The 16,401-nt window shown below is 49.5% G+C and overlaps 1 protein-coding gene and 1 non-coding gene across 6 annotated transcripts in view; both read right to left on the reverse strand.

Moving 5' to 3' along the window:
* Positions 1–711: 711 nt before the first annotated feature.
* Positions 712–16,401, reverse strand: part of LOC113205206 (echinoderm microtubule-associated protein-like 1) — a 43,584-nt gene continuing 27,894 nt past the window's right edge. For 2 of the 5 annotated variants that reach the window (XM_052267441.1, XM_026420727.2), the window contains exons 7-25: positions 15,909–15,971; positions 7,984–8,202; positions 7,745–7,904; positions 7,347–7,595; positions 6,573–6,641; positions 4,747–5,052; positions 4,578–4,650; positions 4,398–4,412; positions 3,935–4,036; positions 3,745–3,849; positions 3,432–3,669; positions 3,195–3,352; positions 2,792–3,049; positions 2,571–2,708; positions 2,352–2,468; positions 2,194–2,238; positions 2,002–2,089; positions 1,697–1,923; positions 712–1,606 (exon numbers count right to left, since the gene is read on the reverse strand). In XM_052267441.1, coding sequence (XP_052123401.1) covers positions 1,481–1,606; positions 1,697–1,923; positions 2,002–2,089; positions 2,194–2,238; positions 2,352–2,468; positions 2,571–2,708; positions 2,792–3,049; positions 3,195–3,352; positions 3,432–3,669; positions 3,745–3,849; positions 3,935–4,036; positions 4,398–4,412; positions 4,578–4,650; positions 4,747–5,052; positions 6,573–6,641; positions 7,347–7,595; positions 7,745–7,904; positions 7,984–8,202; positions 15,909–15,971 — 2,756 coding nt within the window. In that variant the 3' untranslated portion in view covers positions 712–1,480. The remainder of the gene's footprint in view (positions 1,607–1,696; positions 1,924–2,001; positions 2,090–2,193; positions 2,239–2,351; positions 2,469–2,570; positions 2,709–2,791; positions 3,050–3,194; positions 3,353–3,431; positions 3,670–3,744; positions 3,850–3,934; positions 4,037–4,397; positions 4,413–4,577; positions 4,651–4,746; positions 5,053–6,572; positions 6,642–7,346; positions 7,596–7,744; positions 7,905–7,983; positions 8,203–15,908; positions 15,972–16,401) is intronic. The other 3 variants (XM_052267437.1, XM_052267439.1, XM_052267440.1) reach the window with 3 other exon arrangements.
* On the reverse strand, positions 13,748–13,820 carry Trnar-acg (transfer RNA arginine (anticodon ACG)). Its single transcript has one exon. It is a non-coding gene; the product is annotated as a tRNA-Arg (tRNA).

Below are 16,401 nucleotides of genomic sequence, written 5' to 3' on the forward strand. Positions count from 1 at the left end.
TCCACGTGCTGGACGTCACCGAGGCCGGAGAGAAGCTGTCCGCCGACGAGCCCGCTCCAAAGAAGGTTGTCCGTGAGCTGCCTTCCAGTAACCACCCTGCCGCGCAGTCCGAGAAGGATGACCGCACCACCGTCGGTGTCCAGGGCAGCGACAAGGGCATTGACGTCCAGAAGGAGGAGGCCTCCCCCATAGTTCACGATGTGGTGTGGGGGCACGTGACGAAGGCCGTCACCGACGCACCAGAAGAGAATGAAGCGGAGGAAGACCTGCAGAGCCCCAAGCACCCTGCTGCCCGCGCCTGGCTGGAGAGGTTGCGAAGATTAATCAAGGACGAGCCCTGGGCCGCCGACTTCGAGAGAACAATCAGCAACAGCAAGAGTTGATCAACACCTGCACCTGCACGTCATCTAAATCTTACTTCAACTTTTGATTGTTTTTGTCTGGTGGTGTGGGGGTAGCACCACTTTCACTTGAATGTATACTTTCCTCCAGGGGGTACAAACAAGGGACGTGATATTCAACCGAGTATTCAACCCATAGTTAGTGTTTCTCTGTGCCGTGTTTTTGTTTGTTTGTTTTTTTAATAAAATGAAAATAATTATACTCGTGTTTTGGAATTTCCCAGTCCATTTCAACCAGCCTATCCTGGTGGAGAAAGTTGACCAATCAATCCACAACTATTGCTAAAAGATAAATAAGAAATGAGCCATATTCCTGATATAAAACAAGTTTATTATTAACCAGACTGACATCAGAGCCCAAACACATTGACAAATCTTTTACAAATACATCACAGACATTTATGATGTTGCCTCAGAGCATATGACCATTCTTCATAGATTAAAATTACTACATCAATACAATTTAAGTATCAAATATAGGCTGATCTTCAAGAAAAAAAAAGCAACCTCTCCAATAAGTTTACTTTGTTTACTTTTACTTTGGCAACAGTAACTACAGCACATTCTTAAATCCGTACACATATTGGACTCTGTTTAAAACAATACTATACAATATTTTACAAACAAAAAGGTTTATCATAGCAGGTTTCAACTTATTGCGGTCTGAACCATTCATAAGTGTTAAAATTCTACAAATCATAAAAATGTACACACTATAATGTATTGTGACAAATGAAATTGACAGTTGAAAGAAAATAATTCCCTACACTACATTGTGAAAGCACTGATTTCTGCCTTAAGGTGATAAATAAACTTAAGAATGACAATGAATTAATGTTTATAACACAATCATACCAAATGCCATATGAATTTAAATTTATACATTTATTATATCACAATCAACTACAAACATGATCAAGGAAAAGGTGAACAATGTTAGAGATCTCTGTGAACCAAAACTACAAATAACAACAACATAACAAATTTTATTGGTTCAAAAAATATTCATAAGAAAAAAATAGCTGAGCAATGACAATACTGACATTGTTGCCTAGGTTCACAATCACTTCTATGATTACTTAGACAATTGCCCACTGCATAATCGCAGTGTCTTTTCCTCCAGTAGAAATCAGACGAGTATCATCGTGCAAGAAAGTCACAGCAGTTACATGGCTACTATGACCACCATAGCTATGACACAGCGACTGCAACAGCAGAAAAGACGGAAATGATTGCAAAATTTTCTTCTATTACCACAATTTTAAAAAAAGATTAATTATATAACATTAACTTACTCGAGGTTGTGTGGCAGGGTAGTTATACAGCTTGACTTTTCCAAAGTCATCGGCTGTGGCAAGTAATTTTTTGTTATTGGACCGCTCACAGTAATTGACATCTGTTCCATCCGCACCTTCTGGCCATATGCCAATAGTCTCAAATGTCAGAGTACAACTGTTGCTTGCCCACTCGACATCTCTCATTGAAGCACTTTGGGGAATTTGTCGGCAAAGTCCAGCATTCCCTTTTGAGAAACACATATTGTTAATGACAGAAACAGAAAACAATGCATAGTATGTAAAATTGATTTTGTTTCACTTACAGTATAAAACTTCATAGTCTCCAGAATTACTGCGCAGTACCTTACTGTCTGCTGCCCAATCTAAATGAGTAATAAAGCTAGAGTGACCCTGAAAAAATGAAAGGAGTCTATTAACACAGTTGCAACATGCAAATGAAAACAGGAGATAATAGTTAGAGAATGGTGAAAAGGGCAGCAGCTACATTCACCCACCAAGAAACTTGTAAGAGAACTACTTCTCTTACGCTTCCTTTCCGTCTTTAGCAGCATGAAAAGTGCACACACATTCAAGGGCAATGAAGTAAATAGACACAGAAAAATCCATCACAATTATCCCTCAAACTGAGAGGTTGAAACTTATTCTTACTCACCATGCAGCGCCCAACCCTGTTGAACTTCCGGCTATCACCTCCACATTGATAAATGTAGACATTATTGTCTCTTGATCCAAGAGCTAAAAATTGACCATCAGGAGAAAACTTTATGACCTGCAATGATAAGAAAAAAGGATATAAAATACAGAAAAATTAGAAAAATAAATACAGAGAGACAAAATTTTCAAAGAGTTAAATACAGAAAATGTTATTAACCTGGATAGGTTCAGCTCCATCTGCATGTGACGTGAAAACTTCTCGGGTCTGAGCATCGATAGCAAGCCAGTGTCCAGTTGTGCTCCCAACGACTAATGTACTGCCATCAGGGGAGAATGCGGCAGATTGTGCTGCTTCCTACAATGAGAGAGTATTTTATTTATTGTGGTGCCTCTTTAAATAAAATAACACACATATGAGACAAATCCAATGTAACCTACCGGCAGGTCTTTGGTCCAAACCAAGGAGTGAGACATGGAGTCCCATAGATTCAATGTACGATCATAGCCAGCAGTAACAAATTGAGAAAGGCTTGGATGTACTGCCAGTCCCCACAGTTCATCTAGATGTCCTGTGAGGGCAGTGCTAAGACCCATTGATAAGGATCCAACCAATATACTATTTTTTGTTGTACCAACCAAAAGCTGCATTCCACGTCCTTCAGACAAAACTCGAATTCCTCCAGCATGTTCTGGAATCTGCAAAATAAACCAAACAAATAAGAAATCAGCCCATTAGAATGAGATAAAACATGTATCTGTTTTCGTTAGAAATATTAATTGGCTATGCTTTAAATGCTTCATTAATAAGAAAGTTTAAAAAGTATATAGGAGTGCGTCATACCTGAGTTTCAAAGCCTGTAGCATTTAATTGTGAGTCCAACTGCACAATTCTTCTATCTTTTCCGCCGCCAGATACAATACTACCTTCTTTCAAGGCACACACAGAGAATACAGGTCCATCATGAACACCTCGGACAAGTTTAGCCACAGTATTTGTTCCTGCAAATAAAATAGTAACAAGTTAGTAGAAATAGAGACTCACAAAACTGCATTATTACCTAGCAAACTCTCATAGTACCTCGACCCCAAATTATGAGGCTTCCATTGGAATCGCCAGTGATTATATCACCCAAGTGATTGAATGCAACACATGTGACATACTTTGGCTTATCTCGATTTTCAAACACACCCATGCGCTTGTATAAAGTGCCACCTGCATCCAGTGTCCAGAAACTAATGTGTGATTTCCCACATGTCACAATACAATTTCTGTCTAAAGGGTGAAATTCTGCAGCGATCACTGTATCAACAGAACACTAAACAAACAAAACGTTACATTTTAAACAATAAAACTAAATTCATTCATAATGAAATTGTTTCAAGGATTGTACCTTAGTCTCTGTGATTCTCTGGCCCCTCTCCCCTTTTTGCCAATCCCAAACAGAAATGTTATGATCTGTTGCCTCATCCACTGCACACAACAGCTGACCTCCATCCTGACATGGAAATTTCATGATAGAAATTAATGAAGTAACATGCATTATTACCTCCACATATCATGTCACTGATAGGTACACTTACAGCTTTAGAAAATGACACACAGCAAATGGATCGTTCAAAGTCTCCAGCTCCAAGTATGACCACTGTATTTAAAGTTACTGAATCCCAAATGCGAATGTGAGGCTGTAAGAAAAACGAATTGGTGACAAATTTCTTAGAAGAAAAGAGTACAAATTTACTAGATAATTTCAAATACATGCAAGTACCCCCCAATAAGTTAAATCTAAGCAGACAAACAAATAATTTTAAAACCCCATGTTTATAGATTAAAAAATTGTTAGGCATGCAAAAATAAACAAGAAACTTCAAGAAAGTTTCATGCATCAAACAAAAACAAGTTCAATACTTTGACTGGAATAAAAAAAACAACAATCCGATCAAATAAGTACGTACTACCAAACATAAATTACATTTTCATTACATGTTTAGAGGAAAAATTCCAATTAATCACTTCACAGCTAATTTGTTTATTTCAAATAATTACCGATAATGTCCTTGTCTAAATTTGCATGTAAAAGATCAAAAAAATAAATGAATAAAAGGGATCATGGTCTCCTTCAGTTTCAAAAAATATTTTAAATAAAAAAAACAAGGATCATTTTATGCAATTGTGATCCTTTAAAGTGGTAAGTTTTCACTCCTCCTGGTAGATGTAATAACATACCCGTGAATCTCTTCTGTCATGACCAGCACACTGCCCTGTAGCGACCAGTAACTTGTTGGGATGGACAGCAATACTGCAAAAATTACGTCAGATTAAGTAAAAGAGTAATTTTCAAAGAAATGTACAATACAAACTGCTATTAAAAAAATTATAAACAATTAGAACTTACCATTTGATATCATCTGTATGACCAAGATAATGTCTTTGACTTTGTTCTTCCACATTATAAAGAACTACTACAGCTGCAACAAAATAAACCATTTCTCCAGTGGGCAAAAGGTACAAATTTGATCGGCAGTCTCTGCCTCTGTAACCATAGACCCAGTCAAGCTTCAACTTTGACTGTGGAGGAGTGGTAATTTTGGTGATGTCGTATGTATCGGCAATGGTGGATGGAGCATACAAGATGATAGGCCTGCCTCGCAGAAACATTCGTAGGGTTCTCTCTTCTTCATTGTAAGATGCTTCCCGAGTGCTGAAATTAAAAACAAGGAAATTCTTTTAATAATGTTATTAAAGATGGTGGTGGAGAAATTACCGACACACAATAATGATGTGTAAAACAAACAGCATCATCCAAAGAGGCAGCAGTTTATGATTTCTTTCTGACATGGTGGTGAATGATATGGAGGTTCAATAATAGTGCCCGTATGCAATGATGTTTTCTTACTTCATTCTCCTCGAGTTCAAGCTGTGTGCCTAAAAAAGGCAGTGAACACGGAAGAAATGAGACAAGCTGCACGGCAGGTACTGAGGTACTATGAACTAATGTGATGACTTGTACAGTCTCCAACACGACTTAATGGTAATGGTCCTAGTCCCGTCCCAACCAACCAGCGCGGACTGCAACTTAAGCGGAACTGACACACCGAATGAGCAATCTTGTGTGCTCCGTCGTGGATGGAGTGGAGCCGAGCCGAGTCGAGTCGAGTCGAGCCGAGCCGAGCCGAGCCGAGCCGAGCCGAGCCGAGCGGGGCGGAGCCGAGCCCAGCCCGCCCAGCCGCAGAGCCGAGCCAGACCGGACCGAGCTGATTCGAGCGGCGAGGGAACTCCAAGCGTCCGGCATCCGCTTCTCCCTCCACACTCCCAGCTTGAGTTTTAATCCTCAGTTTTCAATATCATGTTCTTTTCGCTTCCCGTCGTCGATCGGTACTCACACAAAATCACATCCTTGAGCTCTGGCCGGTTAAGCCATCGACAATATACATAGCTTTATATTATTATTATTTTGCACACATTACTAATAAGATCTCAGGCCGGACTTGGCATATTCCGTGCCGTGCCCTTCCCTTTGGTCAGGCGGACGCCTGCAGTAACGGAAGACGTGCTTGGGTGCTTCTGGCAAACCGGGCAACCGGTCTGGGTAACGAGAAGCGTGAAAAGGAAGGCACCAGCAGAGCTCTGTGGCAACGCTATAAAGACGAAATCCGCTGACGCTATCCTAAAGCTCTCAACGCAATGTGCCAGAGCACACCAGGTTCGGGCCCAGGGAGGGATTAAGACTTGAAAACATGACTGTGCCGATGTTGTCTCAACGTAAAAAGTGCCGTCGTTTGGGCCATAAATATTCCGAATTATAGGACACCTCCACACGAACCTCCCCAATCTCCCTCTCTCCTGTGGAGAACGAAGCCCGACCCCCGCACTGCGTGCATACTAATTACACATCACTGATCGTGTTTAGAACAAGCGCCGATATGCTTAAAAGGAACCAGTCAATTGCCATGCTCAACATCGAATTACATGCATCCCGAGATGTGAAAACACGGCGGCTTTGACACCCTTCGCAGTCTTTGAAACACACTCCAAAACAGCAGCTCTTTTGATATCTTTAGCCGATTGTCTTTCTAATATAAGTGTTTTATTTTAGAGGATTGTTAACAAAAGTCTAGTTAGTCTGTGGACAGAATTAATGACTCGCTTTGATCCGCTATAATCAGCCCTGATCCTGATTTCCAGGATTAACACAAACCGTTCTCAAGCTGAATAACCTACCCGTGTTTCAACATGATGTGAGGCGACTGCACCCGCAAGTTGAGGTTTAACAAAGATTTCGTTGCAAGTCTACAAACAGAACAAACAGGCGTGGCAATGATACGCAGCGTGCACGACACATTTATAACACATGCAACTGACCACTCGACTACAGCCATATCTCATCTTGGTAAATTTAAAAGTTTTGAAAAAAAATATATGCATGCTTGCACTAAGATAAATAATAATGAACGTTATCAGCGAAAACCTTTACATGCGTACGACACGTGCAACAACTCGAGTAGAATCGGCGATGCTGACTTTGAGTCAGCACACGCACAACAAGCATGTACGTTGGGCTGCCTACTCGCCGGGCGCTCGACTCCACCCTCCCATCATGCACATCATCTCCCTCAAGATGAGATATGGCTATCATGGCGTGCAAATTACTTTATCAAATAAAACGAACAAAAGAAACAAAAAATAAGTAATGAAAACTTTTTAAATATTTACATAAAACAAAATCAAAGGAATGTTGAAAAAATAGAAAGATTGAAAAAGGAAAACTAAGAAAGATGAGAAATCAGCAGATTATAATAATTAATCAACCATTAAACTCAATCAAAATTTAAGGTGCATAGCAAAAACTGCAAAAATGTTTTAAAATACGTTTTATAAAGTATTCTAATTCTATTTTATAGGTACAAAAGAACAGCAAAAAGCATTACATTAAATCTGAGTAAGTGCACAAGAAAAATAAGGACAATGGTAAAAGCTACAAAAAAATACTCTCACCTGGAGGACATTGGGCTTCCATTGTGTGGAGCATGGTTAAAGTCTCCAGTCGAACTCCATCGCTTTGCAAAGTGGAGATTTGAATTGGTTGAACGAGTAGGTGTGGGTGGTTGAGACTGTCTTGGTGCTGGGGACACTCTTGGTGGCGGAGTGTGAGTTGGTGAAGGGGAGGTAGGAACAGGTGACACACTGTTACTGCTTGGAGAGTCTGAGTGCAGAGACCCTGTAGACTGGTAATGAACTCCGCGTCTGAAAGTAGAAATTCATTCTGGTGTCATAATCCGCCGTTGGTAGTCTAATACATCCTTTGCAATTGGGAAGTTTTATAATCAACCTGAACCCGAGCCTAGACCCCATCTACTAGTACTTTGGACTGTATTTGATTTTTGGCTACTGACCTTTGTGGCAATGCTGTTGGAACATGGCTGGAATTGCGAATAGAATTTTCTTTTAAAGAATTATTGCTCTCCACGCTGGATTGGTGATAAATGGGTTGCCGTAAGCGTGATCCACCCAAGGGACCATCTTTTAGTTGTGAGATATGGTTATTGAGAGCACCTGAAAAAATGTTAGAAAATGTAAGTTATTTAAAAACATTAATATTCCAAAAAGCGTTACATGAGGAAACAGGGCATACCTCTAAAGCCTCCATTTCTAACAGGAGTTACAGTTCCAGTGGATGAAGGAGAAACACCACCTCTTGAATTGACTGCATTTTCCAATAGAGTCAATCGACGCAACACATCAGCTAGTGTTGATCGTAGACAGACTATTTCATCTCCTTGATCTAATGCTTTCTTCTCCAGATCAGACACTCGCTCCCGAAGAGATTCATTCTCTGTTTCAATCATATCATCTGGAATAAATAAAAAGTTAACAGTTAGCACAAGAGACAAAAGATCGTAAAATGTCAAGGACAATGTTAAAAGTCTATCCAATCAGAACTTTGCTATGACAAAATGTCTGTTAGTAGTTTATTTAGAACAAGCTTCACAGCATGAATTCCATTCTGGGTCCCACATTCTGAGGTGATGTTAAACAAGAAAATATTACAAATAAAGCTATAACTTCTAAGTTTTTTCACAACTGATGAGGTTAGGTTGGTTTAAGATCCTTAAATTAATCAATGAATTTCGCTTTTGGCACAGATTGTCACACAATGAAACTAATAAGAACAAAAGCTTACGGTGTGCTAGTTTAATGTCTGCCATCAATGTCAAATAACTAGAGGCTGAAAAAGTAAAATTTCCTGAATGAACCTGAACCTCAAGGCAACAGGTATCCCATATGTAAACATATGCAGACGTACTATCGAATCGAGATGGAGCTCACGTGACTTGCGAGTCGAACTCGACAGCAAAGGAGAGGGGGGAGGGGCAATCTGATAAAAAGATAATAGGACGGTGAACGAAAATGAAGAAAAAATAGTATCACAGTCTAAAATGGATTCACAAAACGAGCGAGGGGTACGGTAGACAGGGGGAAAAGGGGGGGGGGGCAGGTTGCTCTAGTCTCAACTACCTTATCCGCCCTACCGTTCCCACCCACACACAAGACCGGCGGGAGAGGTCAACGCCCTGCCCGATAATTTGAAGACATGCAATGGGCCGCACAGCCGGGTCGGCCCGGAGCACTTCCGGATTCAGGGATCGATTGTTTTGAGGGAGGGAAGTTAGGTCAACAAGTTCATGGCATGCAACGCCTTTGGTATCCTGGGCCTGGCGAGTGCCCCTACGTACCACCTGCCGTTTGAAGCAAATGAAGAGGGGGGGGGGAGGGGTCGCACAAGAGTATTGCCCATCCGTGCGGTCACAACCAACAGAAATCAATTTTTGCAAACCGCACGAAAGCATCAGATAATTGCCCCAACAAGGGTATTCTATGCCGTCGCCGTAACCCTTGCCGAATACATTTAAGTCGGGTGGGGAAGTCCGCCCGCGGCGGGGCGGGAGTAGGGCGTCTATCGACTCACATGATGTATGCATGCTGCATGCTATGGCTCTGGTGCGGCTGGCACGAGGCTCGACCCCCTTCTGCACCAAGCCAGCGCAGCGCGCGCAGCGGCCCCATGCCGCCGGCCCCCAGGGGCCCCAGGGGCCCAGGCCGGCTCAGGCACCAGGTCTTATCCATCAACATCATTTCTTTTCCCCCAGCGCAGCCCAGGAGGTGGGCATTGGATGAGGTGCGCCGCGCCCGCCGGGGCCGAGGAGCGGGGGGTCGCGAGGCGAGAGGATGCGCCCGTCAGGTTGTCAATCCGAGACCATGCAGGCCTGACTCGAGCTGTCAGAGGCCCACATGGAGAGAGGGGGTTAGTGGTAGGTAGGGAGGGCACGGCAGGGCGGATGCGACGGGGTTGGGGAGGCAAATGAGTAACAAGCAAAAGGAGGGGAACAGACCCGAACAGACCTGTCGACTACCAAAACGGAACAAAACGGCGCGGGGAAAACAACAGCAACCCGGTTAGGCAACGCGCGTGCGTGCCGCGAGCCGCGCCCCGCCACCGCGAGGCACAGTGACACGGCGGCGGCGTGCAGCACGCCCATAGCGGGAGCAGGCGGGAGCCCGGGCCGCTCAAATGAGCAGGAATTATGCGACAAGTGCGGAGACAATAAGGCGGCCCCGCCCAGCCCCGCCGCCGGCGCGCACCGCCTGCGCACCGCACCCACATGCCCTTTCAGGGAGGCCGCGGGCCGCGGGGCCGCCGCCGCGCTCGGTAACGAGCCGCGGGACTTATCGGGCGCCGAGATGCGCCGACGACGTGCTCTGGGGTGTAGTACCCCGCGCTCGGGTCCTTAGAGGACTCTACCGCAGCACTTACTCCACGCGTCCACGACGATGTTGATGCAGTCCCTGGGCGAGGCCACGGCCGTCGGCACGACGCCGGCCGGCGCCACCGTTGCTCCCGGCGACGACGCCATGCTCCCTCGCGCGCGGCGCGCCTCTGGGGGGACAGGCCTCCTCACTACTTGTGAATAAGACGCGCTTCGGCCGCGCGGACCGCGACGACGACGACGACGGCCATTTGCTTATTCAAATAGAACCCGAAGCGGCGGCGGGGCGCGGCGGTGGCGGCGCGGCGAGCCCCGCTAGCACGGCAGCTTCATTTCCGCCGGGGAGCCCGCGAGATGAGGCGGCGTCGGCGGACAGGAGCAGCAGCCTGGGGGGCGAGAAGTCAACCTCCGCCGCGTCGACAGCCTCTTCTTGAACTTGAAGTGTGGCCGAGCCGGTTGCCGGCCGGCTTTGTGGTGTCCTTGCGCCGATAGAGCGGGCCGCGGGCCGAGCCGGGCCGGGCCGCCGAAAATGTGGCGAGTCAGCAGCAGAGGGCAAGAGAGGCCCGGCGCGCGGCGCGGGGCAGCAGCGTCTATAGAGGCGCGAACCGCCGTCAATGAGTCTGTAGCGTACGCCGTGTGGGCCACTCCGGGACCCGTAATGATAAATGGCGGCACACACGTAAGACGCGGCGTGGCGCGGCGTGGCGGCGCACAATGAGACCGCCCACACTTTCACTGGCCCGGCCAGCAGGGCCCGGCCCGCGCTGACGTCAGGCCGATCAGCTGACCGCGGCCGCCGCTCGCGCCGCCCCCGATGAGCTCCTCTAGCGCCAGCCGGCCGCGTCGCCGGGGTGGGTGCGTACGACGGCCTCCTCGAGGCGCCGGGGTGCGATCCTGGCGTAGCGCGGCGCGCCGCCCGCCGCGGCCGCCGACCTGCGGCCGGACCGGGGCGAGGGGTTAGTTTTGGAGGGGCCGGGCCCACCGCCGCTCGCCGAGAAGGAGAAAGAGGCCCCGATCCTGGATGGGTGCGTCTGCAGCAGGCTCGCGTCGCGCCACTGGCTCACGACGGGCACGTACGCGGCGACCGTCATTTGGCGGGGCCGAGACGCGCCGCCGGGGCGGACGAGCAGAAAGTGAGGTTAGGCGGCGGGCTGCGGCGCCAGAAGGACGGCCTTCACCGCGACGGCGGGGCGCCGCACTGGGCGGCCGGCCGGACAGCGGGGCGCACCAGGTCAGACCACGCGGCCGCGGCACTGCGGGCGGCGACCCTCACCGACACACACACCGCGACTACGCCGAACGAGAAATGCGTCGCGACGCACACGCACTGTGCTAAGGTCACTCGCGGGCGCGCGGCGCGAGGCGGAGCCGCGAGGACGGCGTCGTGGCGCGGCGCCCAGGCGGGGACGGAGGCTCGGCTGCACGCGACTGCACCGCGGGGATGCGCCGCGTTGAACGAACTGCACGCCGTGCACCTCGAGGCACTGCAGCACACCAGTCGCCACCGCAGCGCAGGCAGGGCGTCAGGGCGGCCAACCTCACAACACGCGCGGCTGGGGCTGGGGGGTGGGTTGCGCGCGGAGAGGGTGCGGGTCGATACGAGGACGCGCGGGGCGGGGCGGCTAGGGGGCGGGTGCGCAGCGCGCCCCACAGCGCCCAGCCGGCCGGCCCATCCCCGCCGCCCCCAGGCGCCAGATGCGGGGCGGGATGGGAGGCAGGAGAGGGTCGGAGTGGGGTGGTGGTGGAGGAGAAGGTGGTGGCGGCGGAGGTGGCCAGGTGGGAGATGGATCGCGCCGTTGATAACAGCTGCACCCGGTGATGCGCCCTGGACGGGACGGGACACGCCCTGACCCTGGCCTAGCCTCGGCCCACCTGGCTCCCTCGGTAAAAGATCATGTCATGCAAATACTGGAAACAAACAAACGTGTTTGAATGTCCTCCTTGAAAATTAATACATTTACTGTCCATCGCACAAGTAGCAGAGAGAAAATTAGAGGTGTGGTGTTTTCCAACAAAGCATGGCCACCATATGGCCACGTGGGACTCAACCTGTAAGTAAGTCAAATGTCTTGTCCCAAAAGTTCTTTGCGCCCAAATGGAAAATAGGTAGGATCTAAAAAATGTTTACACTTCCAAAGGTCGAATAAGTGTATTGCTGAGGTTCAAAGGAATTTTCATTGAAGCTCACCAACATTCAACACTCACTCAAGTTCAGAGAAGTTCGCCCAAGTTGATAAAAATATTTTGGCGAAGTTCACCGAAGTCTAAAAATGAATGTACCGGAATTCAAGTCTACATATATTTCCCATGATTGGGCCACCCTAAAAATGCCCCAATGATCGTTGCTGCAGTGGCGCCCCGCCGCGCCACCGATAGAGGCGAGCCCATCCCAAAGGTCCCCGCCCCCGCGCGCCAATATTTTGTCGATGGGCTGAAAATAACGCCTGCGGTCGTCTAGCGGAAGGGGACCGCGGGAAGGGCAGGGGAGAGGGAGAGGACGCAGGAGGACGCGCTGCGCCGCGCGGGCGGGAACGCCACGTCCGCTGCACTTTTATCAGGGGCGTAGCCGCGATCGAGGGAGGGAAGGGCAGCAGAACAAACACAACAGCAACGAGAAAGAGGGACAGCAGAACGTGCACGGCACGGCGGCATCACTTTTTCGGATTTTTCCAAGACGCAGTGAAAGAGGTGTGCGTGTCCTTACTAGACGTCTCCATAGCTTGACGGATTGACTTGCACTGCGCGTCAAGACAGTTGAGTTCGTTGTTTGGCGTCGGCGGCGGGAGTTCGACACAAACTGGCTGAAGCGGGTCAGGCCGCTCGTTCAAACGGCTCGGGGGTGCGGCGTTGCGGCGTGGCGTTGTTGCATGCAGGTGCGGTGCGGTTGGGTTGGGCCGGGCTATGGGCCACCTAGCCAGGCCATGGAGGACCATCTGCTCCCCGCCCGCAACCCGCTCCGCTCCGCTGCGCGCGCTAGCCCGCTGGCCTGGCACAAGACCGTCGTCATAACATCACTCTAAACTACTACTATGACATCATGGATGGATGCGCAGCAGAGCCGAGCAGCAGCGAGCAGCCTGGCCAACGACAACAAAGCGAAATAAGGGCACCGGCACGTCGAAATAAGGAATAAGGACGTGGAATGTGGCATCTGCATTGTACGAGTCATTCCTCCTACGATGCTGTGCAGAGTGGCACCCCGGAAAATTCGGTAGGTATACTGCACCGCATGCAGGCTTGCCTACCGCCTCTTACCACAACGTCGCACGGCGCCTTGCGAGTCGGCAACGCGTCCGCACGGCTGCATGCGGTATAGTATAACTATAAATTTGTCTACTGTGGGCTGCTCTGTATAGAAGCTTCGAGGAGCAGGTTGGGGAGTGGGGTTGGGGTTGAGAGGCCGGCTATTGAGAGACCTCGGTGCAGTCTCTCAAGAAGACGCGGCTCAGAATTCAGGAGAGGCCGACAATGGCTAGCAACTGTTTGCCCTCTCGTTAGCACCGTGGCGAGCGGTGCCACGGCGAGACATCTAGGACTCTCCTCCAACAGCCTTGCGGACAGAGAAAAAGACGCACACAATCCTACGCAGAGCAAATGTAGAATCGCAAAAAAAAGGGCTCAAAAATATTACGATCCTGCCAGGATTCGAACCTGGAATCTTCTGATCCGTAGTCAGACGCGTTATCCGTTGCGCCACAGGACCGGATATAGGGGGAGCCTGTCAGCGAGCCGTGTTGGTGAGCGGTGTGGAGGGGATGGGGGGAACAGCTGATTCGGCGACGGAGCTGTCCCCCCCGGCCCTCTCCACAACCCTCTCTCCCCCTGCCCTCCGCCGCGCCGACCGAGCTCGGCGGGCTCGGCCCGCGGCCACACAGACAGGCAGGCAGGCAGCCCGCCAGACGAGCAGCCAGACAGACGGGCAGGCAGCCTGGTTGTTGCTGGCCGGCCATTACCGCTTTATCTCTTCCGCGGCCCAAAGCGTCTCTTCTCGCTTCCACTACTATTGCCGTTTGCGGGGGAAAATATATATATCCACTCCAGGTAAACGTCGCAAGGGGAAGTACCACCCGGGAATGCGTCTGGCTCTGTGACACACATCATGCGGAACGAGAAATATAAGGCCGGCAGTTTGCGGTCATGATATCCAACCACCATCCGCCAAACGTGGTTTTTGAAAAACACACAAACTTCGAACTTCAACATAGATAATTTATGCAGCTCGTCTTTGGTTTTCTCTATCAATTGACATTTTTCAAAATGTATTAAAACAGGGATTAGAAAATAAAGACCTTTCGAGTTGTCCTATTAAGAAGGCTGTTCGAAAGTAACATTCTGGAGTCCACTCTGGGACTCCTCTCCAGGGAGGCCCCCCGTGAACCAAGAGTGCCCGACCCTATTTTCTTATCATTTTGAAATTTGACACGAATGTACAGTACAGCCTTCAGATAGCCATCTGCAGAGAGCGCTCTTTGCCGGGGCCGCTGACGCTCTGCTCCGTGATTCAGCAGCGATTCTTGCCATTCACGACGCCGTGGTCATTTTCCCTCGTGATTTTCGCAACAACCCTTCCTCACGACTCCGGCCACGACAAACCCGACCTGACATTGCTCCATGCAAACAAGAAGCGACGACGCGGGCGGGAGACGATTGGGAAGAGGGGGGGGGGGGGGAGGAGGGATTTCTGCACAGACTGGAAATGTCCAAGTCTCCCTCTGCTGCTCGTATGGAGAGTATGTGGACGGTATAAAAAGAAATATACGGACACAAGTCACGCCCCCTTGGAGGCAGCTTTTGCACACGAGCAAGTGTTTTCAACTGCACACTTGAAACAAGAGTATATTTGTGTATACACATTTCGCGGGGAGCTCGGTGCGTCGTGAGCGTCAGCAGCCGAGTGTTGTTGACGTCCCCCAGGTCGTGCGTGTGTTTGCGTGGCCGCCGAGTGGTCGCCGCCCCCCACTGTGGCTCAGCGAGAGGCTTTGGCACTGGAATGCAAATTCCAGACCGGAGGGTCAGGGGGGAAGGAAGGGGGCTTCAATCTCCAGTGTCCTCTATAAACAATGTGCACTGGAGGCTGGTTCTGAGGGGGCTGACCTCAAGGACCTCGCAAAGAGACGGGCTCAATTTTCTTATTTTTTTGTATTATTATACGATTATGATTAAGTATTATTATTATTATTTGGGTGGACGCCAGGTGGTCCCCGTCGCCGGCCCGACCTACATCTCGGCGCCATCAGAAGCAGCAGGTCCCCGTCCGCCGTCCGTCCCGCCCGAGGCGCGCGGTCATGCAGACTTCCTTCTTCTTCCCCCCTCGCGCGCGACACTCCACCCGACAGCCTGTCAACCGAAAAGAGTTGCCTAACGCCGCCACCTGACGGAAACTGACGCATAGCCCCCCAAGCCCCCTATCAACGCTCGCGCAGGCCTTCTCGGGAGTAAAATTGTACACAGGACGCCGCTCTTGTGCGAAGCTCTAACAAACCCGGAGGCGTTGAGGTCTCCCGAGAGAAACCATAAACGGCTCGAAAATATTTTTCGGTCTTCCTATTAGAGCCGTGCGAAGACGGACCACACCCCTCTGGCTACACTGTTGAAAACTAACGAAGGCCGTTGACTACATTCAGGCACGATGGGCACGACAAACTAATCGATTGAGTAGTAATGTATCGAGTAAGGAGGGAAGTAGTCAATCTAAAGGCGTCGAAAAGAGGTGTCATGGAAACACAATTTTGTCCGAGGTCAAATCAATTCAGTTCTTTGCGAAATTTGCTTTGACTCTAAGAATAATTACCATTCATCGGATTAAATGGAATCCTGCGTGAAGCATTAGTGGCGGCGTCCCCAGAACACGTACCTGGAACAAGTCATAAGACAAAAATTAGTTTTCCTGGACAGACTGCCATATATACGTGTCATCACAACTTTTTCGAAAGTGTCGACGCGATGAGCGACTGGACTGACGGCACAAAGCACTTTTGCTCGGCCATTTACGCCCAGCAGCAGTGCGGACTCGCCCGTCGACCGTCAGACACTAATCGAAGCGAATTAGTGGCGCCGGGCGCTCACAGCTCGGCTCGGGTGGCGCCACCGCAGCGCTCTCCGAGGCACCAAGGTGACAAGGGTGTTGGCGCCGCCGCGGGCGCCTCTGCGCCGCCGTCCAGCCCACGGCAAACCTGCCTGCGCCGCCGACTTCGAACAGGAGGAAAAGTTGCCAAAGTCAACGCTGCTGCACTCCTGCATGCTCCTTGCCAAGCCGACACGAGGGTGGTGGGTGGGGGTGGTGG

The sequence above is a fragment of the Frankliniella occidentalis genome, unplaced genomic scaffold (genome assembly GCF_000697945.3).
Source record: "Frankliniella occidentalis isolate FOCC.00 unplaced genomic scaffold, Focc_3.1 Scaffold52, whole genome shotgun sequence".
NCBI lineage: Eukaryota > Metazoa > Arthropoda > Insecta > Thysanoptera > Thripidae > Frankliniella > Frankliniella occidentalis.